The sequence below is a fragment of the Bufo gargarizans genome, chromosome 4 (assembly GCF_014858855.1).
Source record: "Bufo gargarizans isolate SCDJY-AF-19 chromosome 4, ASM1485885v1, whole genome shotgun sequence".
NCBI lineage: Eukaryota > Metazoa > Chordata > Amphibia > Anura > Bufonidae > Bufo > Bufo gargarizans.
Window position 1 is genome coordinate 138,726,948 of NC_058083.1, and position 25,310 is coordinate 138,752,257.

At 41.8% G+C, this 25,310-nt stretch overlaps 1 protein-coding gene across 1 annotated transcript in view; it reads right to left on the bottom strand.

Moving 5' to 3' along the window:
* Positions 1-25,310, bottom strand: part of PLS1 (plastin 1) — an 89,724-nt gene that overhangs the window by 34,220 nt on the left and 30,194 nt on the right. The window contains exons 5-7 of the mRNA XM_044291033.1: positions 11,881-11,962; positions 9,688-9,853; positions 7,321-7,463 (exon numbers count right to left, since the gene is read on the bottom strand). Coding sequence (XP_044146968.1) covers positions 7,321-7,463; positions 9,688-9,853; positions 11,881-11,962 — 391 coding nt within the window. The remainder of the gene's footprint in view (positions 1-7,320; positions 7,464-9,687; positions 9,854-11,880; positions 11,963-25,310) is intronic.

Consider the following 25,310-nt stretch of genomic DNA (forward strand, 5'->3'; position numbering starts at 1 on the left):
GGTCGGGACTTTAAATATGGCATCCACTCACGAGCACCGTAGGCACCATAACTAAAGGGCGTCTGCTGTTTTAGGCAACCGATGTGTGCAATCGACGATAATATTGATCGCACATACAGGTCCTTCTAAAAAAATTAGCATATTGTGATAAAGTTCATTATTTTCTGTAATGTACTGATAAACATTAGACTTTCATATATTTTATATTCATTACACACCAACTGAAGAAGTTCAAGCCTTTTATTGTTTTAATATTGATGATTTTGGCATACAGCTCATGAAAACCCAAATTTCCTATCTAAAAAAATTAGCATATTTCATCCGACCAATAAAAGAAAAGTGTTTTTAATACTTGGTCGGTTTAATACTTTTGCAGAAATCACTGCTTCAATGCGGCGTTGGCATGGAGGCAATCAGCCTGTGGCACTGCTGAGGTGTTATGGAGGCCCAGGATGCTTCGATAGCGGCTTTAAGCTCATCCAGAGTGTTGGGTCTTGCGTCTCTCAACTTTCTCTTCCCAATATCCCACAGATTCTCTATGGGGTTCAGGTCAGGAGAGTTGGCAGGCCAATTGAGCACAGTAATACCATGGCCAGTAAACCATTTACCAGTGGTTTTGGCACTGTGAGCAGGTGCCAGGTCGTGCTGAAAAATGAAATCTTCATCTCCATAAAGCTTTTCAGCAGATGGAAGCATGAAGTGCTCCAAAATCTCCTGATAGCTAGCTGCATTGACCCTGCCCTTGATAAAACACAGTGGACCAACACCAGCAGCTGACATGGCACCCCAGACCATCAGTGTCTGTGGGTACTTGACACTGGACTTCAGGCATTTTGGCATTTCCCTCTCCCCAGTCTTCCTCCAGACTCTGGCACCTTGATTTCCGAATGACATGCAACAGTCCAGTGCTGCTTCTCTGTAGCCCAGGTCAGGCGCTTCTGCCGCTGTTTCTGGTTCAAAAGTGGCTTGACCTGGGGAATGCGGCACCTGTAGCCCATTTCCTGCACACGCCTGTACACGGTGGCTCTGGATGTTTCTACTCCAGACTCAGTCTACTGCTTCCGCAGGTCCCCCAAGGTCTGGAATCGGTCCTTCTCCACAATCTTCCTCAGGGTCCGGTCACCTCTTCTCGTTGTGCAGCGTTTTCTGCCACACTTTTTCCTTCCCACAGACTTCCCACTGAGGTGCCTTGATATAGCACTCTGGGAACAGCCTATTCGTTCAGAAATTTCTTTCTGTGTCTTACCCTCCTGCTTGAGGGTGTCAATGATGGCCTTCTGGACAGCAGTCAGGTCGGCAGTCTTACCCATGATTGCGGTTTTGAGTAATGAACCAGGCTGGGAGTTTTTAAAAGCCTCAGGAATCTTTTGCAGTTAATTAGTTGATTCAGATGATTAGGTTAATAGTTCGTTTAGAGAACCTTTTCATGATATGCTAATTTTTTGAGATAGGAATTTTGGGTTTTCATGAGCTGTATGCCAAAATCATCAATATTAAAACAATAAAAGGCTTGAACTACTTCAGTTGGTGTGTAATGAATCTAAAATATATTAAAGTCTAATGTTTATCAGTACATTACAGAAAATAATGAACTTTATCACAATATGCTAATTTTTTTAGAAGGACCTGTATTTAACCCCTCAGATGCCATGATCAAATGTCACCACCATCTGGGTGGTAAAAAAACAGGAACACATGCTCCAAGCCGTGCACCGGCTCCCCCTAGCAAGAATCGGGGTTGCTGGATAGTGTGTGCGGCAGCCTCTGTTCTACTGAGTGACAGGAGGCTGTCGTACATTAGTTCCTGTGGAGAGCTGGCCTGTGATTTGGGCAGGAAAGAGCCGGCAGGCCCGTTTCATTTATCATTTTCTACGCCTAAGGCCTCATGCACACGACTGTTGTGTGCATCCGTGGCCGTTGTGCCGTTTTCAGTTTTTTTTCGCTGACTTGTTGACTTTCAATGGGTCCGTGGAAAAATCGGAAAATGCACCGTTTTGCAGCCGCATCCGTGATCCGTGTATCCTGTCCGTCAAAAAAATATGACCTGATTTTTTTGACGGACAACGGTTCACGGACCCATTCAAGTCAATGGGTCCGTGAAAAAACACGGATGCACACAAGATTGGCATCCGTGTCCGTGATCCGTGGCCGTAGGTTACTTTCATACAGACGGATCCGAAGATCCGTCTGCATAAAAGCTTTTTCAGATCTAAGTTTTCACTTCGTGAAAACTCATATCTGACAGTATATTCTAACACAGAGGCGTTCCCATGGTGATGGGGACGCTTCTAGTTAGAATACACTACAAACTGTGTACATGACTGCCCCCTGCTGCCTGGCAGCACCTGATCTTTTACAGGGGCTGTGATCCATACAATTAACTCCTCAGGTGCCGCACCTGAAGGGGTTAATTGTGTGTATCATAGCCCCCTATAAGAGATCCGGGGCTGCCAGGCAGCAGGGGGCAGACCCCCTCTCTCCCCAGTTTAAATTTCATTGGTGGCCAGTGCCGCCCACCTTCCTCCCTCTATTGTAATAATTCGTTGGTGGCACAGTGTCCGCCCCCCCATCGGCCCCCCCTCCCTCTATAGCATTAACAACATTGGTGGCCAGTGTGCGGCCTCCCCTCTCCCCCCCCCCCCCCGATCATTGGTGGCAGCGGAGTTCTGATCGGAGTCCCAGTTTAATCGCTGGGGCTCCGATCGGTAACCATGGCAACCAGGACGCTACTGCAGTCCTGGTTGCCATGGTTACTTAGCAATAGTACAATAGTAGAAGCATCATACTTACCTGCTGGCTGCTGCGATGTTCGTGTCCGGCCGGGAGCTCCTCCTACTGGTAAGTGACAGGTCTGTGCAGCGCATTGCTAAATGAACTGTCACTTACCAGTAGGAGGAGCTCCCGGCTGGACACAGACATCGCAGCAGCCTGCAGGTGAGTATGATGCTTCTACTATTGTACTATTGCTAAGTAACCATGGCAACCAGGGCTGCAGTAGCGTCCTGGTTGCCATGGTTACCGATCGGAGCCCCAGCGATTAAACTGGGACTCCGATCGGAACTCCGCTGCCACCAATGATCGGGGGGGGGGGGGTAGAAGGGAGGCTGCACACTGGCCACCAATGTTGTTAATGCTATAGAGGGAGGGGGGGCCGCTGGGGGGCGCACACTGTGCCACCAACAAATTATTCCAAACAATTATTACAATAGAGGGAGGGAGGGGAGGGACCGCACTGGCCACCAATGATATTCAAACTGGGGAGGGGGGGGTCTGTCCCCTGCTGCCTGGCAGCCCTGATCTCTTACAGGGGGATATGATAGTACAATTAACCCCTTCAGGTGCGGCACCTGAGGGGTTAATTGTGCTGATCACGGCCCCCTGTAAGAGATCGGGTGCTGCCAGGCAGCAGGGGGCAGTCATGTACACAGTTTGTAGTATATTCTAACTAGAAGCGTCCCCATCACCATGGGAACGCCTCTGTGTTAGAATATACTGTTGGAAATGAGTTTTCACAATCTAACTCATATCCGACAGTATATTCTAACATAGAGGCGTTCCCATGGTGATGGGGACGCTTCAAGTTAAAATATACCATCGGATTGGAGAAAACTCCGATGGTATAAAAGGGACTCCTGACTTTACATTGAAAGTTAATGGGGACGGATCCGTTTGAAATTGCACCATATTGTGTCAACGTCAAACGGATCCGTCCCCATTGACTTGCATTGTAATTCAGGACGGATCCTGACAAAAACAAGCCTCATATGGCTATATGAATGGAAAAATAAAAAAGTTATGACTTTAGGAAGGTTGGGAGTAAAAATGAAAATGAAAAAAATTAAAATTTGCCCGGTCTTAACCTCTTCAGGACACAGGGCATACAGGTACGCCCTGATGTCCTGGTACTTCAGGACACAGGGCGTACCTGTACGCCCTGTGTATTTCCGATCACCGCCGCAAACCGGTGATCGCCGCAAACCGCAGGTCAATTCAGACCTGCGGTTTGCAGCTCTTTGTGGTGCAGGCGGCGGCGGTGACATCGGGTCCCTATGGGGCTGTAGGGGGGACCCGATGGCATGGAAGGCCTTCCTGTGACGTGCCTGTGAGATCCAGCCCTATACAGCAGGACTGTACAGACTGTAATACAGACTGTATTACTCATACCATACAGCCAATGCATTCCAATACACAAGTATTGGAATGCATTGTAAAGGATTAGACCCCCAAAAGTTGAAGTCCCAAAGTGGGACAAAAAATTAAGTGAAAAGAAAATTGAAAAAATAAAGTTTCCCCCCCAAAAAATTTAAAGTTTCAAGTAAAAATAAACAAAAACTTCATTTTCCCCAAATAAAGTTAAAAAAACGTGTAAAAAATAGACATATTCGCTGCGTGTGTATCGACCGGCTCTATAAACATATCACGTGACCTAACCCCTCAGATGAACACCGTAAAAAAATAAAAAATAAAAACTGTGCTAAATAAACAGTTTTTTTGTCACCTTACATCACAAAAAGTACAACAGCAAGCGATCAAAAAGGCGTACGCCCACCATAATAGTACCAGTCTAACCATCACCTCATCCCACAAAATATGAGCCCCTACCTGAGACAATCTCCCAAAATATAAAAAAACTATGGCTCAGTATATGGAGACACTAAAACATCATTTTCTTTGTTTTAAAAAAGCTGTTATTGTGTAAAACTTACATAAATAAATAAAAGTATACATATTAGGTATCGCCGCGTACGTATCGACCGGTTCTATAAAAATATCACATGACCCATCAGATGAACACCGTAAAAAATAAAAACTGTTCTAAATAAAAATAATTGTCACCTTACATCACAAAAAGTGTAATAGCAAGCGATCAAAAAGTCATATGCACCCCAAAATCATGCCAATCAAACCGTCAGGTCATCCCGCAAAAATCATACCCTACCCAAGATAATCGCCCCAAAACTGAAAAAACTACGGATCTCAGACTATGGAAACACTAAAACATGATTTTTTTTTGTTTAAAAAATGAAATGATTGTGTAAAACTTACATAAATAAAAAAATTGTATACATATTAGGTATCGCTGCGTCCATAATAAGTTACTCTTTAAAAATATCACATGACCTAACCCCTCAGATGAACACCGTAAAAAAATACAAATAAAAAAAGCAATTTTTTGTCATCTTACATCACAAAAAGTGTAATAGCAAGCGATCAAAAAGTCATATGCACCCCAAAATCATGCCAATCAAACCGTCATCTCATCCCGCAAAAATTGAGACCCTACCTAAGATAATCTCCCAAAAACTGAAAAAACTATGGCTCTCATACTATGGAGACACTAAAACATGATTTTTTTTTGTTTCAAAAATGAAATCATTGTGTAAAACTTACATAAATAAAAACATTGTATACATATTAGGTATCGCCTCGTCCGTGACAACCTGCTCTATAAAAATACCACATGAGCTAACCTGTCAGATGAATGTTGTAAATAACAAAAAAAAACGGTATGGCATTCCTTTCCTTCTGCGCACTGCCGTGTGCCTGTACAGCATTTTTTTACGACCACATATGGGTTGTTTCTGTAAACTACAGAATCAGGGCCATAAATATTGAGTTTTGTTTGGCTGTTAACCCTTGCTTTGTAACTGTAAAAAAAATTTTTTAGGGAAAATCTGCCAAAAAAAGTGACATTTTGAAATTGTATCTCTATTTTTCATTAATTCTTGTGGAACACCTAAAGGGTTAACAACGTTTGTAAAATCAGTTTTGAATACCTTGAGGGGTGTAGTTTCTTAGATGGGGTCACTTTTATGGAGTTTCTACTCTAGGGGTACATCAGGGGGGTTTCAAATGGGACATGGTGTCAGAAAAAACTGTCCAGCAAAATCTGCCTTCCAAAAACCGTATGGCATTCCTTTCCTTCTGCGACCTGCCGTGTGCCCGTACAGCATTTTTTTACGATCACATATGGGGTGTTTCTGTAAACTACAGAATCAGGGCCATAAATATTGAGTTTTGTTTGGCTGTTAACCCTTGCTTTGTAACTGGAAAAAATATATAAAAATGGAAAATCTGCCAAAAAAGTGAAATTTTGAAATTGTATCTCTATTTTCCATTAATTCTTGTGGAACACCTCAAGGGTTAACAACGTTTGTAAAATCATTTTTGAATACCTTGAGGGGTGTAGTTTCTAGAATGGGTGGTTTCTATTATGTACGCCTCACAAAGTGACTTCAGACCTGAACTGGTCCTTAAAAAGTTGTTTTTTGGAAATTTCTATGAAATTTCAAGATTTACTTCTAAACTTCTAAGCCTTGTAACGTCCCCCAAAAATAAAATGTCATTCCCAAAATGATCCTAACATGAAGTAAATATATGGGGAATGTAAAGTAATAACTATTTTTGTAGGTATTACTATGTATTATAGAAGTAGAGAAATTGAGACTTGGAAATTTGCAAATTTTTCCAAATTTTTGGCAAATTTTGTATTTTTTTTATAAATAAAAATGATTTTTTATTTTTTTTTTACTCCATTTTACCACTGTCCGGAAGTTCAATATGTGACGAAAAAACTATCTCAGAATAGCCTGGATAAGTCAAAGCGTTTTAAAGTTATCACCACTTAAAGTGACACTGGTCAGATTAGCAAAAAATGGCCTGGTCCTTAAGGTGAAATAAGGCTGGGTCCTTAAGGTGAAATAAGGCTGGGTCCTTAAGGAGTTAAAGGGGTTAAGTGTATTTTTGTGTTTATCGCTGTAATCAGGGTGATTACCAATGTAGTACTATAACTGTTATAAAGCGATTAATGGGCCTTAATATTGTTCTATAACTTCCATAGATATTGTTGCATGGTCTGAACATGTTATAAAGCCAATCAAGGGATTTTTGGTTTTGATGAGATCTTGTCTGCTGATAAAAAAAATGCCAATTCTAGAGTTGGAGTTATGTGGTGTTCAGAAAAAGGCGTAGTCTCCTTTGTCGCCAGACATCTAAGTATCTTTCTTTTATAATGTAAATAGAAAAGAACTTCTTGTAGGTATAGATGATTCTAAATCAGGAAACATTATCATTAAAATCTCCTCTAATAATAATGTTGCTGTTTTGAAGGCAAAGGGTGGTCACACCAAATATTGATTTGATTTAGATCTCTCTTTTGATCATTTATTTTTTACTTATTTTGTTAATTGATAAATGTAAACTAGTAACACTTCTATTTTTAAAAGCATTCTTACTTAGCAGCATTTTTTTCCCAAACTCGTCCAAAACCTTTGCACTGTACTCTTTCTCTATACATATACACACTATATCAATCTTTACCTTAATATCTCGGCTGAAGTTATTTATGTTTGGCCAGTTAGCATTAGTCAGGTGGTAATTCACCCAGCGGAGCAGCAGCTCTTCAGGGGACAGTTTCATTAATTCTTCCAGTGTCTCTCCATCTTTTAGCAATGCAATCAATGCTAGATAAAAAAAAGAAACACTAAAGTATCACACTAATTGCAGTCATAAACCAAACCAAAACTCTTATTATATATAAAACTAGAAATTACTCCTATAACATTACTGTACTATTTTTAGGTCCTTCTATGTCTCCTGCTTCTTGGAGGCCATAGGCTCTAATGCCAGACTTTTCAAACAGGGTTCTCTAGAAATCTTACCTTTCATTGAACGTGGTCAGAGGAGCTTTGAAAAACAGCGGCAGCAAGAGCTATTATTGCAATAGTATGGCACTTAAGAAGCAATGCATGGTAAGTAAAGATATAAATCATACAGGATTTAGCATTGGGAAAGAAAAAACATAGATGTTCTCTGTAACGGACAGTGGGTGCGGACTCACTATGCCAATTAACATTTGACTTTTGGCTAAACCTAAGGGCATTGTCCTGGTGGTTCCCTGGTATTCTTTCTTTAACCCCTGTACAGGGATGGGGACTTTGCTGCAGTGTCCCGATGTAATTGGCAGCTGATCCAAAGGGGTCAGAGAAACCGGCCTGAAGTATTTAAGAGATCAGGAAAAAGGCATAGTCTGAACACAGCCCAAGGTTAGGGCAGGCTGAATACATGCTTATTCCAGATAGCAATTCCAAGCTTGGGGCAGGCTGAGTACATGCATAATACAGATAGCAATTCCAAGTTCAGGGCAGGCGGCAAGGAGCAGAATCGGTAGTCAGGCAAAGTACGGTACATGGGTACAAGAGTTCACACCTTTGCTGGTTACTAGTCACTAGAAAACCTCAAAGCTCAGGCAAGGCGGTAGAACCACAACCCAGCTAAATAGGAAGGCTGATCAGAACCCTAGTCATCAGCTATACAGGGGGAGAGGGAAGGATTAACTCTAGCAGTGCTGAAGAGAAGTTCACTGAGCACTAGTCCCAGTCACTGGCCTAACTATAGGGGTCGCTATTGCGACCAGGCCCCTTAGCCAGGGGGCCCCCCTTGCCAGTGGTACTGTACTTTTCCCTTTATAAGATGCAGTGCATCTTAAAAAGATAATACTAGTGAGCACTTCCATAATGGAAGCGCTCACTAGTCTGCAGGAGAAGGGGGAGAGAAGCATTGTGAGCCCTGTACAGTACTTACCCCTCCTCCTGCTCACTCTTCTCAGGTCTGGCGCTGCTGTCTCCTGGCTGCCTGCAGCATCAGAACGTACAGAGCGCACTCTGACCTGACGCTGCAGGAGGTCAGGTGACTGCAGCACAGGCCCTGAGAAAAGAAGACAGCCAGGGCAGGGAGAGTCGCAGCAGGAGAGGTAAGTTACTTTATTATTTTACAGTCTGATCTGAGGTCTGATATGGAGGTCTAATGGGGGGTCTGGAGAGGTCTAATGGGGGTCTGGAGTGGTCTATGGGGGGTTTGGAGGTCTGACTGGGGGGTCTGGAGGTCTGACTGGGGGGGCAGGAGGTCTGACTAGGGGGGCAGGAGGTCTGACTGGGGGTCTGGAGTGGTCTACTGGGGAGTCTAGAGGTCTGACTGGGGGTCTGGAGAGGTCTAATGGGGGTCTGGAGGTCTGCCTGGGGATCTAGAGAGGTCTAATGGGGGTCTGATTGGGGGTCTGGAGGTCTAATGCACGTCCGGAGGTCTGACTGGGGGTCTGGAGGTCTAATGGGGGTCAGATTTGGGGGTCTGGAGGTCTAATGAGGGTCTTATATGGGAGTCTGGAGGTCTAACGGGGGTCTTATCTAAGGTCTGATATTGGGTTGGGGGTCTTACGTGGAGGTCTAATGGGGGTCTGAACTAAGGTCTAAAACTGGGGTCTTATATGGGGTCTGACATAGAGGTCTGAAGGGGGTTTGGTCTGAGATGGGAGGGAACTGTTTCTGCAGGAAAGTATTGGGGAGCACAGTGGCCACAGTATTGGGGGGTGGCATGGTGGGGGCCGTTTTAATATTTGCCTCGGGCAGCTGAAAAGCTAGGTGCACCAACGCAGAGTGAAGAGGGGGCCCAAGCTGAACTCTTGCACCAGGGCCAATGAGCCTTTAGCTACGCCCCTGGTTCCAGTACACACAGAGTGAGTGGCATGACAACCCAGCTGGCTCGGAAAAGCATAACTGGTGTCTTCTTATGTAACAGAAGTCCCTTCAGGCACCAGAGCTCAATTTGAACTAGAGTATAATCTATAGTTCTACTCGCACATATGATAATCACTAAAATTGCAGTATTTGCTTTTGGTAACTTTTAAATTACCCTCATTCTTGGAGATCTCAATGTCAGCAAACAATCCAGCTTTAATAATCTGCCATAACAGGCCCATGACCAAGTGCGGCTTTCCTTCTTGTAAATCCTGTGCACCGATGTTCACTACTGTACAACCAATGGCGGAGGCTGAATTCAGAGCCAAGTTAATATTTTCCTAAAGTATTGTAAAAACAAAAAGTGTGTGTCATAAAGTAAGTACTGAAGGTACTCGTACATATCTATATAACTTATATCAAGTTTATCTGGGAGTACTAATTATAAAGTCAATTATTTATTTATTTATTTTTATTTTTTTGAAAAATCACTAAAATAAAGTGGCCTAAATGGGAGGAAATGCTCAAAAATCCCAAACACTGTAGCGTGTTTATAACCGGCAATTCCTCCGCATGTGATCCGCTGCTGACGGCAATCCCCAGCAAAAAATGCATACAATGGAGGATGTCGGCAGGGGACCACATGCACCACAAGGCCATCCTACACAAGATGGAGTAGTGTGTGGATGAAAATATACAAATACATAAATCACTGCAAAAAGTGCACCACAATGATATGCAACTGACAACATGTCTAATCCCTCAGGCTGATGTAAAAAACTGAGACTTTAGCCAATGTATTCCAGTCAGGAACACATCGGAGCCCTTTTGCACCACTGTCAAGGTATCTCAGTGTGGCATGGGTCCTACCACTAGACTACCTGTGGTGTGTGAACACGGTCTGAAAGGTGCTAAGCTCTAAATCACAGCCAAGCTCCCACATGTCTCCATAGTGAGATCACTCATGTGGTGGGAGAGATGATAAGGCTGCAAGCCCCACCTATAACAGGCCATGTGACACAGGCTACCAGGTGCAACAGAATGTTAGCACATTCCATACATATAAAGAAAAATCACTGAAATAAAGTGGCCTAAATGGGAGGAAATGCTCAAAAACCCCAAGCACTGTGGTATGTTTATAAACGGGGGACCAATTCCTCCACCTGTGATCCGTTGCTAGTGGCAATCCCCAGCAAAAATGCATACAATGGAGGATGTCGGCAGCGGATCACATGCACCACAAAGGTATCCTACACAAGATGGGGTAGTGTGTAGATGAAAATATACAAATACATAAATCACACAAAATACACAAATACATACATTTTGCACTTATATAGCGCTACTATATTCCGCAGCACTTTACAGACATTAGCATCCAACTGTCCCTAATGGGGCTCACTATTTAAGTTCTAACACTTTAAAGCAGGAGCAGGAGCTTGAAAGTCTGTGAAGCCTTCAGAATTTTCTCTATTTCTGCATTAATTTAAACTAAAACTACATCGGATTTTCGTACAAGTCCTAAAAGTAGATAAAGATAACCAAATAAAGGAGTCAAAAATATTATACATGGTTATTTATTTATTGAGGAAAATTATCCAATATCATGTGTCTGTGAGTGGCAAAAGTATATGAAGATAATTTAAAGGTGAATTTAGAGTCAGGTGTTTTCAATTAATGGGATGTCAATCAGGTGTGAGGGACCTGTCGTTCAATGAACGAATGGTTGAAGTGCAAACACTGCCTTCTCTTCATTGTTTACCTGCTCGCCATTGGAACTGCAGTGGTGAGCAGGTGTAATTACAAGTAAGCCATCCCATTCACCTCTATAGGACTGCTGCTACCTGTACACTTCAATGTAATCATTCTCAATATAGGTGCGGGTCCCAAAGGAACTCACACCTATCAGACCCCTTTAACTATAACCTATTGTAAAGCGTGGGTCCTGTGTTATCTATGTATAGGTGTTATCTTTCATTGGAATCCTGCATAGCATAGTGATCTCTACAAAACCGGAAGTGCCAGCATGTTATTGGGCTTAATGGCCCAGGCAAATAATGAAGAGATTTAGGATTTCTTTTATAAATAAAGGTAGTAATATGGAAAATTTTGAAAATTAACATCAAAATTCTAAATCAAATCTAATATAAAAATGTATTTAAACAGTAGATAATTTATCTGCTGAACAGTTACTTGTATTGCTAATCTCTGTTCTATCGTTTATATTCAAACCTCCTAAGAATTTACACTTACACTTGGCATGTCATGGTAGTTTTCTAGTTTCTAAACTATGGCTGCAAAGTACAACACATGAACACAAGATACCCAATCCAGCATTCAGACTACGGCAAAGAAATCACGGACTTACTGAAATGGTGAATGGTGTTAACTTTGTAGTGTTGATGGCTCTTTCATCAATTGTATCTGGCTGGGACAAATTTATCATTTTGCTAAATAAAAAAAGGAAAAGCTATAAGACAGACAATACCTATGCCATCTGGTACTTCTACAACACTGTAAAATAATACAGGTAAAAACATATACATAAAAGCATTGCCATTCTGTGTATGAAATTTAGTAAGTATTTATTTATTCCCTGCAATGGGTAAAATTCACTGAAAAATCTTGTTTATTATTATTTTTTCTTTGCAGCTTTTTACAAAACATTTTTAGTTCCAAAAAGAACAATATCTGCCATGTATACAGTATATATAGAAGAATATTTAAAGAGGACCTGGACATATCTTATTACCTACTTGCAATCCCTGTGCAGTTCTGGGGTGTCTTTTCTTATGACTCAATGTTCTCCAATTCCTTATTATTTCTGCTAGAAGTTTATAAATAAGGATACAACTGCATGTTTCCAGTTTGGGGGGGGTGTCTGAGACTGACAGCACTGATTGGACAGTGTCAGACTTGCCAGGGACACACCTCCAGTTGCTAACACCTGGTTGTATCTCAATTCATAAACTTCTAACAGAAACAATAGACAAATAGGACATCGCAAAGTCATAAAAATAAATGCCCCTGAATTGTCATTTAATTTGGAATAACATTATTTACTAATACAGACATAACAGGAGTGGTGACAAGTGCTCTTTAAGAGTATTGTTCTTTTTGTAAATTTGAAGAAAATAAGATTTTTGGCACACGTCCTACCAGATTTCCAGCTGGCGCACAGACAGCAGGGGATGCTACAATTTTATTAAAAGGCATGTGCCTCTTAATAAAGTTGGCGCATCTTGCTCCAGCACAAGACAAATTAAGACTGGTGTACATAACACTGGTCTTAATAAATATCCCTCATTGTTTTTTGCTCCCATTCAGATGTTTTAAGCTACTTTCACACTGGCGTTTTGGCTTTCCGTATGTGATTTCAGTCATGGGCTCTCACAAGCGGTCCAAAACGGATCAGTTTTGACCTAATGCATTCTGAATGGAAAAGGATCCGCTCAGAATGCATCAGTTTGCCTCCGTTCAGTCACTCTCTCAAGGCGGACACCAAAACACTGCCTGCAGCGTTTTTCTGTCCGCGATGTGATGAGGAGCAAGACGGATCCATCCTGGCACACAATGTAAGTCAATGGGGACGGGTACGTTTTCTCTGACACAATAGAAAACGGATCCGCCCCCTTTGACTTTCAATGGTGTTCATGACGGATCTGTTGTATTATGTTAATGGAAGCATTTTTGCAGAACCATGATGAAAGTAGCCTTACCTATAGGCTAGATGACATGTACTTGCTGCATGTTCTCCTAAACACATTTTATTTTTATTTTTTTTATTTTATTAAAGGGCGTTTATCAGCAGATTTGTACCTATGACACTGGCTGATCTGTAACATGTGCCCTTGGCAGCTGAAGACATCTGTGTTGGTCTCATGTTCATATGTGTCCACATTGCTATGAAAAATTAGGTTTTAATATATGCAAATGAGCCTTAACCACTTCCCGACTGCTCATTGACTATAAACGTCCTTGGAGGTCAGGCTTATCTCTGAATGGACGTTCTGGAACGTCCTTTCAGAGATTGCAGCTGCACGCTAATCATGCAGCTGCCGAGCAGGAGGCCTGCTGTCAGCAGGGCACTGCATAGTAAAGGCAGGGACCGTTCCTGTGTGTCCCTGCCTTCTAGATCACTGTATACACAGCCCTGAACAAGTGCTGTGTATACAGATCAGGAAGCGATGTGACACTTCCTCTCCCGGCGGGGGAGTGCAGGAGCTGACGGGTCTTCCATAGACCACGATCAGCCCTGCACGGAGGCTGTACAGCGCTGTATAATGCTGTACAGCCTCTCTGGGGGGTGTAAATTAATAGTGAAAAAAAAAGTGAAGTTATATGTCGCCCAGAAGTCTTGTATGACCTTATGGGGGACACAAAGTGTAAAATAAAAAATAAAAATAAAATGTTTTATAAAAAAAAGTTTCACATGTAAAAAAAAAAAATCCCCAATTAAGTAATTAAAAAAATAGAAAAAATAGAAAAAAATATAAATATATACATATTTGGTATAGCTGTGTCCGTGACGACGGCTCTACAAAAATATCACGTATCCCATCAGGTGAAGGCCATAAAAAAATAAAATAAATAAACATCACCTCCCAAAAATACATAATGTTAATTGACCAAAAAAGTCGTATATACCCCAAAATAATAGCAATAAAAACAATAAAAATTGTTTCAAATAAAAATAATAAAAAAAAATAGCTCTAAAAAAATTGCAACACAAAAACATGATATCTTTTTCTAAAAATGTTCTTATTGTGTAAAACGTACAGAAAAAATTTAAATAGACATATTTGGTACTGCCGCATCTGTAACAACTGGCTCTATAAAAATATCACATGATCTATCCCATCAGGTGAAAACCATAAAAAAAATTATAAACATCACCTCCCAAAAAAACATCATGTTAATTGATCAAAAAGTCGTATGTACCCCAAAATGGTAGCAATAAAAATGTCACCTCATTCCGCAAAAAACAAGCCCTCACACAAGACCATAGACATTTTTTTTTTTTAAATATGGCACTAAGAAAATGGCAACACAAAAACGTGATTTTTTTTCTAAAAATTTTCTTATTGTGTAAAACATAAAAATAAAGAAAAAATAGACCTACTTGGTATCTTTTCACCCATGACTACCGGATCTACAAAAATATCACATGATCTACCCTATCAAGTGAACGGTGTAAATTTTTTGTTGTTGAAAAAAACTGCTTTTTTTGTGACTTCACCTCCCAAAAAATTAGATAAAAAGCTACCAGAAAGCAAAATGTACCCCAAAATGGTGGCAATAAAAACTACAGCTTGTCCCGCACAAAATAAGCCCTTACGAAGCTCAGTCAACCAAAAAATGTAAAAGTTATCGCTCTTAAAAGCCATGACAGAAAATTCCATGTTAGAAAATCAAGATGCCGCTCCTTCCCTTCTGAGCTCTGGCATATCCCCAAATAACAGTTCACAATTGGGGTTTTACTGTATTCAGGAGAAAATGGGAAGCAAATTGTGGGGGGATATTCTCCTGTTATCTTTTGTGAAAAAAAAAGTTTGGGTCTAAAGCACCATTTTCTTGTAAAAAAAAAAACAACTTAATTTTTCATTTTCACAGCCAAGGATTATAAATTCTATGAAATGCTTGTTGGGTCAAAGTGTTCACTGCACCCCTTAAAAATTCCTTGGGTTTTCACTGTGGGGATACCTCAAATGCAAATGCAACATAGCGCCCTAAGACCATTCCAGCACAATCTGCCCTCCAAAAACCCTATGGCGCTCCTTGCCTTCTGAGCCCTGACGTGTGCCCATACAGCGGTATATGACCACATATGGGGTGTTTTTGTAGACTGCAGAATCAGGGTAATAAATATTGAGGTTTGTTTTGTTGTTAACCCTTGATGTGTTACAAGAAAAAATTGATTAAAATAGAAAATCTGCAAAAAAAAGTGAAATTTTGTAATTTCATCTCTATTTTGCTTTAATTCAGTGGAATACTTAAAGGGTTAACAACATTAATAAAACCAGTTTTGAATAGTCTGAGTGGTGTAGTTTCTAAAATAGGGTATTGGGTGGTTTCTATTATGTGAGCTCCTCCAAATGACTTTAGAACTGAACTGGTCCGTAAAAAAATAGCTTTTGGAAATTTTCTTAAAAATTTCAAAAATTGCTTCTAAAGTTCTAAACCTTCTAACGTCCTAAAAAAATTAAATTACATTACTAAAATGATGCCAACATAAAGTAGACATGTGGTGAATGTCAATTAATTAGCATTTTATGAGGTAATATCTGTCTTAAAAGCAGAGAGATTCAAATTTTGAAAACAGTGAATTTATTCAAATTTTCGTTAACTTTTGGATTTTTTTATAAATAAAGGCGAAATATATTGACTCAAATTTACCATTAACATGATGTACAATGTGTCACGAGAAAACAATCTCTGAACGGCTGGGATAAGTAAAAGAATTCCACAGTTATTACCACATAAAGTGACACGTCAGATTTGTAAAATAAGCCATGGTCAGGAAGGGGGCAAATGGCCCGGTCTGGAAGTGTTTAAGGAGCAATTGCTGTTACACCTAAAGGCTCTGCTCTCTCTACAACTGCCGCGCCCTTTGCACTTTGATTGACAGGGCGAGGTGTGATGGCGTTTTCACTGCCTTGTAACCAATAATAACTAGTCTATAGACAGACCCTATTCAATTTTATGAAACTAAAAAATGAAGTCAAAGTGGATGAACTTGCACCAGTCTTTACCCATACTTCATTTTTCCATACATTACTGTACTACAGTCCTACAGGTTTATCCCATGGTTATATACAATGCACAAAACATATAAAATCCTTTACAAAAGGTGTAATCTTGATCAAAATGAAACATTATAAGATCCAGTACATTAAGTCGCTTTTCATACCAATACAAAATAACACTGTTAATAATTTGCCATGTACCAAACTAATTGATTGAGAACAAGTCAGCACCCAGGTAAGTCATTAAAAATGGATATCCATCTTGTGTTTCCTATTAAAGCCACAAAACAAAGAGCAGAGGGGTAATCCATGCGGAAAAAAATCCTTTTATAAAGGGATGGCAAATTATTAATGCAGAAAGTTGACTGGACAAATTGGAAAATGTAACTTTCCAAAAAACCAGCGCAAATACTTTCACTGTGGTTCTTACAAAAGGTTTTACAGTTTGGGTCATACATAATCAATACTAAACCTCTTAGTGTTGTTCGGATCCGGCAAACCGTATGCAAATGAAAATATGTTTTTCCTGATCCGTTAGACGGATCCGGTGATATACCAGATCCGTTATTTCGGATGCTACCTGATGAGACGGATCCAGTATTCAAATTTTTTCAAAGATCAATAGCAAAAATAGCTCCTCCTATGTCCCGGCGCTTACGCAGACTAGAAAACCGGAACACTTGGTACTGGATGCAACATTAATACATCTCTACGGAAATGAATGCCGGATCCGGCAAGTGCGGTAGTGTTCCGGGATTTTGGCCGAAAAAAAACGCAGCATTCAGAATGCATTAGGCCAAAACTGATGCGTTTTTTTTCTGGTATTGAGACCCTTTACCGGATATTATTACCGGAAAAGAATAACACTAGCGTGAAAGCACCCTTACATGGGTTCCTCTCACTGGATATAGACCAACAGGTTGTAAGGTGTTGAGGCGGCGGATCCAGGACATCTCTCTCTCTCGGAGCACTTGTTCACGATACTCTCCTCATCTTAGTGGGGGAACCCAGTCAATGACTTGGAAGTGTAATTGGCTCACCGAATGTTTGTGTGTGAGGAAACATTCAGTGAGTCAATTACGCTTCCAAGTCATTGACTGGGTTCCCCCACTAAAACAAGGAGGGGATCGTGAACAAGTGCTCCGAGAGAGAGAGATGGCCTGGATCCGCCGCCTCAACACCTTACAACCTGTTGGTCACAATAAAGATTATTTTTGGGACTATGAATGATGTTGTTACAATTATTACCATTATTAACTCTACATTTCTTATTCTTTCATCCACAGGGCCTTTCGACATCTAATAACGAGTGGTGACACTCATGAAGCATGTTCCAAGGGCCCCATCTCTACCATTCCAGCCCATTTGTTCTGGGTGGGTCAAATGTTATGTTACCAGCGGACTATTGACTATTGTTCTTTACAGCCTGAGATATATGTATATATTACTTTAAAAAGGTTCCTTTTCACATTTTATTGTCATGTCCCCTTACTATAGTGGTTGTTGATTTATAAGCCTGGTTGGTTAAATAAGCCTATGTCCACATGGCTATTAGCTTATTAATGACAGGGTTTCCTACTACCCCTGTCATTTCTATATGGGAGTCTAGACCTTTGGATCATATGAGGTTTGGAATCTTAGTACCGCTCGCGCATGCGCTAGACATGCAACAGGTATATCCAGGAGTTGTTCGGCTCTTGCCCTATCCCAAAATGGCGCCCGCATCTTCAGCGCGTCATGCGCATGCGCACCTGTGTCTGCTCTTTCCGGAGCCCTGGCTAAGCACGCTTTACCCCTAGCTCCCCTACAGGTATTGCTCTGCCTATTAAGCTTATTTAAGATGGCGTTCTGCATCCCTTCATCACAGCGCCAGCATCCACAGGATTGCAATTATATACCAGGGTAAGCTCCTTATACATTTATACTTTTGGCTTTCTTAACCTTTTTTCATTTTATCTATGATATCTGTTGTTCTCTGCTGCCTTCTCCATCCCTGTACCACCCAGGCCTCTGGTCTTGATTCTGTCACTTCTATTCACTATTTTCTATTTATCTATTCAGCCTGTGTTTTAGCCACTCTTGTGGTTCTAGTATTTAGGGTGGTGGTAACCCCCTAATTGCATACCACATACTTCTGCACCTAGGGCATGCTTCAATGCCCGATTATGTAGCTATTATCATGTACTTTTGATTTTCTGTATGAATATGAATTATTTACAATCATGTATTCTGGTAACTAATTAAATTATTATATTAAAATCATGTATTTTTGCATTTGATTCAATCATGTACCACATTTAATTAATTGTAAATTATTATATTTTCTCATTAGCCTGATGAAGGGCCACATATAGCTCGAAACGTTGCCTGAATGATTTATAACCAAGTCTGTCTGAATAAAAATCACTGAATATTTCACCTGCAAGTCTGGAGTGCTGTCGATTTGTACATTTACATTGGAATATTTTCAATATAATGCATTCATATTATAACTGAATAGACTTTGCATGTATAACTTAAAATCTAGACGTGTCAGGCAAATTCCAAGTTCATATATGGAATCAGCGTGCTCATTCTAGTATAAATCACATGTTTTTCTCTCAGTAGCAAAATCATCATTGCGCCATCGCATTTATCTCAAATACCAAAACAAAATGGGGCAAAATGTTTATTAACACACACATCTATACAAGCTCCTCTATACATAGGGTCTCTGTGGCTTTTACCATCCTTTATGGGCACCGAGTGACCAAACTAGAGAAGAGTATATTTTACAATTAAAGGGGTGTTCCAGTTTCAGCACATACATGTTATAGTATGTATAGTTAAACCTTATACAATTTTTGTCATTTTTCTAAATTCCTCATCGTTTCATGATCTCTGCTTGCTGTCACCTATAATGAACCTTAATGAGCATCTGTCATCAAGATCAACCCTAATAAATCAGCACAAAGCCTGGTGGGGTTGATCCTGATGATTAAAAGAATACCTTATTTATGTGTCACTGTTGCACCATTCCCTTGATATAACACTTATTAGTGATAAATTAGTAATTAGTTTTTCAGAGCATGGCAGATGGGTCGCATCTCCTCAGAGGACTTGAGCTCCTCTGTCCTGCACCACTTGACACTCCTCTCATCCCCTTGACTGACAGAGATGTCTGGTTTTGTAATCTAACAACTACGCATGCGTAGTGCATCTGACTACTAAGCATGTGCTGATGCCACCATGCTCCACCCAGAAGAGGAGATGCTCAACTTTATTTAGGAGAGGGTGGCATCATCGGCACATGCACAAAATTTATCTACAAAGCTGGGGATACAGGGCTAGATGCACAGCACATCTGCTGATAGTGTAGACCAGGGATCTGCAACCCCCGGCACACCAGCTGTTTTGAAACTACAACTCCCAGTTTCCTCCTTTCACTTCTGTGGGAGTTACAAGAATAGCTGAGTAAGTTTGCATGCAAGGAGTTGTAGTTTCACAGCAACTGGAGTGCCGAAGGTTGCTGATCTCTGATGTAGACTATGGCGCCAAGAAGTGCAGTGTGGAAGTGTCTGATGCTCTGAGGGGCTTGAGCCCAACCCTCTGTGCACCGAAGACCTGATTTACATGTCATCAAAAAGTGATATATCTCAAACAATGCAATGAAGATATATAGAAGTATCATTTAACTCATAAGGATCAACCTTACCAGGAATTGTGACTGGTTTAACCACTTCAGCCCCGCTAGCTGAAACCCCCTTCATGACCAGAGCACTTTTTACACTTCTGCACTACACTACTTTCACCGTTTATCGCTCGGTCATGCAACTTACCACCCAAATGAATTTTACCTCCTTTTCTTCTCACTAATAGAGCTTTCATTGGGTGGTATTTTATTGCTGCTGACATTTTTACTTTTTTTTGTTATTAATCGAAATGTAACGATTTTTTTGCAAAAAAATGACATTTTTCACTTTCAGCTGTAAAATTTTGCAAAAAAAACGACATCCATATATAAATTTTTCACTAAATTTATAGTTCTACATGTCTTTGATAAAAAAAAAATGTTTGGGCAAAAAAAAAAAAATGGTTTGGGTAAAAGTTATAGCGTTTACAAACTATGGTACAAAAATGTGAATTTCCGCTTTTTGAAGCAGCTCTGACTTTCTGAGCACCTGTCATGATTCCTGAGGTTCTACAATGCCCAAACAGTAGAAAAACCCCATAAATGACCCCATTTCGGAAAGTAGACACCCTAAGGTATTCGCTGATGGGCATAGTGAGTTCATAGAACTTTTTATTTTTTGTCACAAGTTAGCGGAAAATGATGATGATTTTTTATTTTTATTTTTTTCTTACAAAGTCTCATATTCCACTAACTTGCGACAAAATATAAAAAATTCTAGGAACTCGCCATGCCCCTCACGGAATACCTTGGGGTGTCTTCTTTCCAAAATGGGGTCACTTGTGGGGTAGTTATACTGCCCTGTTAATTTAGGGGCCCAAATGTGTGAGAAGAACTTTGCAATCAAAATCTGTAAAAAATGACCGGTGAAATCCGAAAGGTGCACTTTGGAATATGTGCCCCTTAGCCCACCTTGGCAGCAAAAAAGTGTCACACATCTGGTATCGCCGTACTCAGGAGAAGTTGGGGAATGTGTTTTGGGGTGTCATTTTACATATACCCATGCTGGGTGAGAGAAATATCTTGGCAAATGACAACTTTTCCAATTTTTTTATACAAAGTTGGCATTTGACCAAGATATTTTTCTCACCCAGCATGGGTATATGTAAAATGACACCCCAAAACACATTCCCCAACTTCTCCTGAGTACGGCGATACCAGATGTGTCACACTTTTTTGCAGCCAAGGTGGGCAAAGGGGCACATATTCCAAAGTGCACCTTTCGGATTTCGCAGGCCATTTTTTACACATTTTGATTGCAAAGTACTTCTCACACATTTGGGCCCCTAAATTGCCAGGGCAGTATAACTACGCCACAAGTGACCCCATTTTGGAAAGAAGACACCCCAAGGTATTCCTTGAGGGGCATGGCGAGTTCCTAGAATTTTTTATTTTTTGTCGCAAGTTAGTGGAATATGAGACTTTGTAAGGAAAAAAGAAAAATCATCATTTTCCGCTAACTTATGACAAAAAATAAAAAATTCTAGGAACTCGCAGTGCCCCTCACGGAATACCTTGGGGTGTCTTCTTTCCAAAATGGAGTCACTTGTGGCGTAGTTATACTGCCCTGGCAATTTAGGGGCCCAAATGTGTAAGAAGTACTTTGCAATCAAAATGTGTAAAAAATGGCCTGTGAAATCCGAAAGGTGCTCTTTGGAATGTGTGCCCCTTTGCCCACCTTGGCTGCAAAAAAGTGTGACACATCTGGTATCGCCGTACTCAGGAGAAGTTGGGGAATGTGTTTTGGGGTGTCATTTTACATATACCCATGCTGGGTGAGAGAAATATCTTGGCAAAAGATAACTTTTCCCATTTTTTTATACAAAGTTGGCATTTGACCAAGATATTTTTCTCACCCAGCATGGGTATATGTAAAATGACACCCCAAAACACATTGCCCAACTTCTCCTGAGTACGGCGATACCAGATGTGTGACACTTTTTTGCAGCCTAGATGCGCAAAGGTGCCCAAATTCCTTTTAGGAGGGCATTTTTAGACATTTGGATCCCAGACTTCTTCTCACACTTTCGGGCCCCTAAAAAGCCAGGGCAGTATAAATACCCCACATGTCACCCCACTTTGGAAAGAAGACACCCCAAGGTATTCAATGAGGGGCCTGGCGAGTTCATAGAATTTTTTATTTTTTTTGCATAAGTTAGCAGAAATTGTTTTTTTTTGTTTTTTTCTCACAAAGTCTCACTTTCCGCTAACTTAGGACAAAAATTTTAATCTTTAATGGACTCAATATGCCCCTCACGGAATACCTTGGGGTGTCTTCTTTCCGAAATGGGGTCACATGTGGGGTATTTATACTGCCCTGGCTTTTTAGGGGCCCTAAAGCGTGAGAAGAAGTCTGGAATATAAATGTCTAAAAATGTTTACGCATTTGGATTCCATGAGGGGTATGGTGCGTCCATGTGAGATTTTATTTTTTGACACAAGTTAGTGGAATATGAGACTTTGTAAGAAAAAACAAAAACAAAAACAAACAAAAAATTTCCGCTAACTTGGGCCAAAAAAATGTCTGAATGGAGCCTTACAGGGGGGGGGGGGGTGATCAATGACAGGGGGGTGATCAATGACAGGGGGGTGATCACCCATATAGACTCCCTGATCACCCCCCTGTCATTGATCACCCCCCTGGTAAGGCTCCATTCAGACGTCCATATGATTTTTACGGATCCATGGATCGGATCCGCAAAACACATGCGGACGTCTGAATGGAGCCTTACAGGGGGGTGATCAATGACAGGGGGTGATCAGGGTGATCACCCCCCTGTCACTGATCACCCCCCCCTGTAAGGCTCCATTCAGACGTCCGTATGATTTTTACGGATCCATGGATACATGGATCGGATCCGCAAAACACATGCGGACGTCTGAATGGAGCCTTACAGGGGGGTGATCAATGACAGGGGGAGATCACCCCCTTGTCACTGATCACCCCCCTGTAAGGCTCCATTCAGACGTCCGTATGATTTTTACGGATACATGGATACATGGATCGGATCCGCAAAACACATGCGGACGTCTGAATGGAGCCTTACAGGGGGGTGATCAATGACAGGGGGTGATCAGGGTGATCACCCCCCTGTCACTGATCACCCCCCTGTAAGGCTCCATTCAGACGTCCGTATGATTTTTACGGATCCATGGATACATGGATCGGATCCGCAAAACACATGCGGACGTCTGAATGGAGCCTTACAGGGGGGTGATCAATGACAGGGGGAGATCAGGGTGATCACCCCCCTGTCACTGATCACCCCCCTGTAAGGCTCCATTCAGACGTCCGTATGATTTTTACGGATCCATGGATCGGATCCGCAAAACACATGCGGACGTCTGAATGGAGCCTTACAGGGGGGTGATCAATGACAGGGGGTGATCAGGGTGATCACCCCCCTGTCACTGATCACCCCCCTGTAAGGCTCCATTCAGACGTCCGTATGATTTTTACGGATCCATGGATACATGGATCGGATCCGCAAAACACATGCGGACGTCTGAATGAAGCCTTACAGGGGGGTTATCAATGACAGGGGGTGATCAGGGTGATCACCCCCCTGTCACTGATCACCCCCCCCTGTAAGGCTCCATTCAGACGTCCGTATGATTTTTACGGATCCATGGATACATGGGTCGGATCCGCAAAACACATGCGGACGTCTGAATGGAGCCTTACAGGGGGGTGATCAATGACAGGGGGGTGATCAATGACAGGGGGGTGATCAGGGAGTGTATATGGGTGATCACCCGCCTGTCATTGATCACCCCCCTGTAAGGCTCCATTCAGACGTCCGCATGTGTTTTGCGGATCCGATCCATGTATCCGTAAAAATCATGCGGACGTCTGAATGGAGCCTTACAGGGGGGTGATCAATGACAGGGGGTGATCAGGGAGTGTATATGGTTGATCACCCCCCTGTCATTGATCACCCCCCTGTAAGGCTCCATTCAGATGTCCGTATGATTTTTACGGATCCATGGATACATGGATCGGATCCGCAAAACACATGCGGACGTCTGAATGAAGCCTTACAGGGGGGTGATCAATGACAGGGGGGTGATCAATGACAGGGGGTGATCAGGGAGTGTATATGCGTGATCACCCGCCTGTCATTGATCACCCCCCTGTAAGGCTCCATTCAGACGTCCGCATGTGTTTTGCGGATCCGATCCATGTATCCGTGGATCCGTAAAAATCATACGGACGTCTGAACGGAGCCTGACAGGGGGGTGATCAATGACAGGGGGGGTGATCAATGACAGGGGGGTGATCAGGGAGTTTATATGGGGTTATCATGGGTGATCAGGGGTTCATAAAGGGTTAATAAGTGACGGGGGGGGTGTAGTGTAGTGTTTGGTGCGACTTTACTGACCTACCTGTGTCCTCTGGTGGTCGATCCTAACAAAAGGGACCACCAGAGGACCAGGTAGCAGGTATATTAGACGCTGTTATCAAAACAGCGTCTAATATACCTGTTAGGGGTTAAAAAAATCAGATCTCCAGCCTGCCAGCGAGCGATCGCCGCTGGCATGCTGGAGATCCACTCGCTTACCTTCCGTTCACAGGAAATCTCGGCTCTCGCGGGAGGACGCGTATATGCGTCCACCCAGAAGAGCAGGGCCGCCGGCAGGACGCAATCCTGCGTACGGCGGTCCTGAGGAGGTTAATAGGGTTGGTAGTGTTGACAGATGCTCTTTAATGACTTACTTACATCAGTCCTGACCATGCGACTCACAGGTGAAGAACTGTAACGGTACCTTCACACGTGACGTAGGTTTTCACCACAGACAAATATGCAAAAAGGTACCCTTAAGCCCCTTTCACACGTGTGAAGAAGTCCGGGTTCAGGTCTGGGTACCAAACATGCCGATTTTTCTCATGCGCGTGGAAAACGCATTAAAACGTTTTGCACTCGCTCGGAAAAATCATGCATTTTCTCACAACGCACCCGCATCTTGTCCGGCCCTCACACGCAAAGCCCATGTGAAAGAGGCCTTATAGTTCCGTTATTACTGCTGTGTGTTCTCATGAGATGAGTACTTGTGTATCCATCACCTGACCCTGGACAGACTGAGCCACAGGAAATAATTCCTATTCTCCTGACAGCAAACAGAGATCTTGGAAACCTTTAGAAAGTGGTACAGAAAGAGTAATAAAAAAAAAAGAAATCATTTATTTAGAACATTTATTTGATGAAACTGGAATACGCCATGTATAGATAGAGTAATTGCAGATCATAATTTTATCATATGCAAAACTGCGTCCACCACCCGTTTTGTACCTCCACTTGCTGTGGTGTGAAGTCAGTTGTTGAGAAAGAGACCACTATTAAAATATGATTTCAAGGGAGACTATGTAGAAAATGCATAATA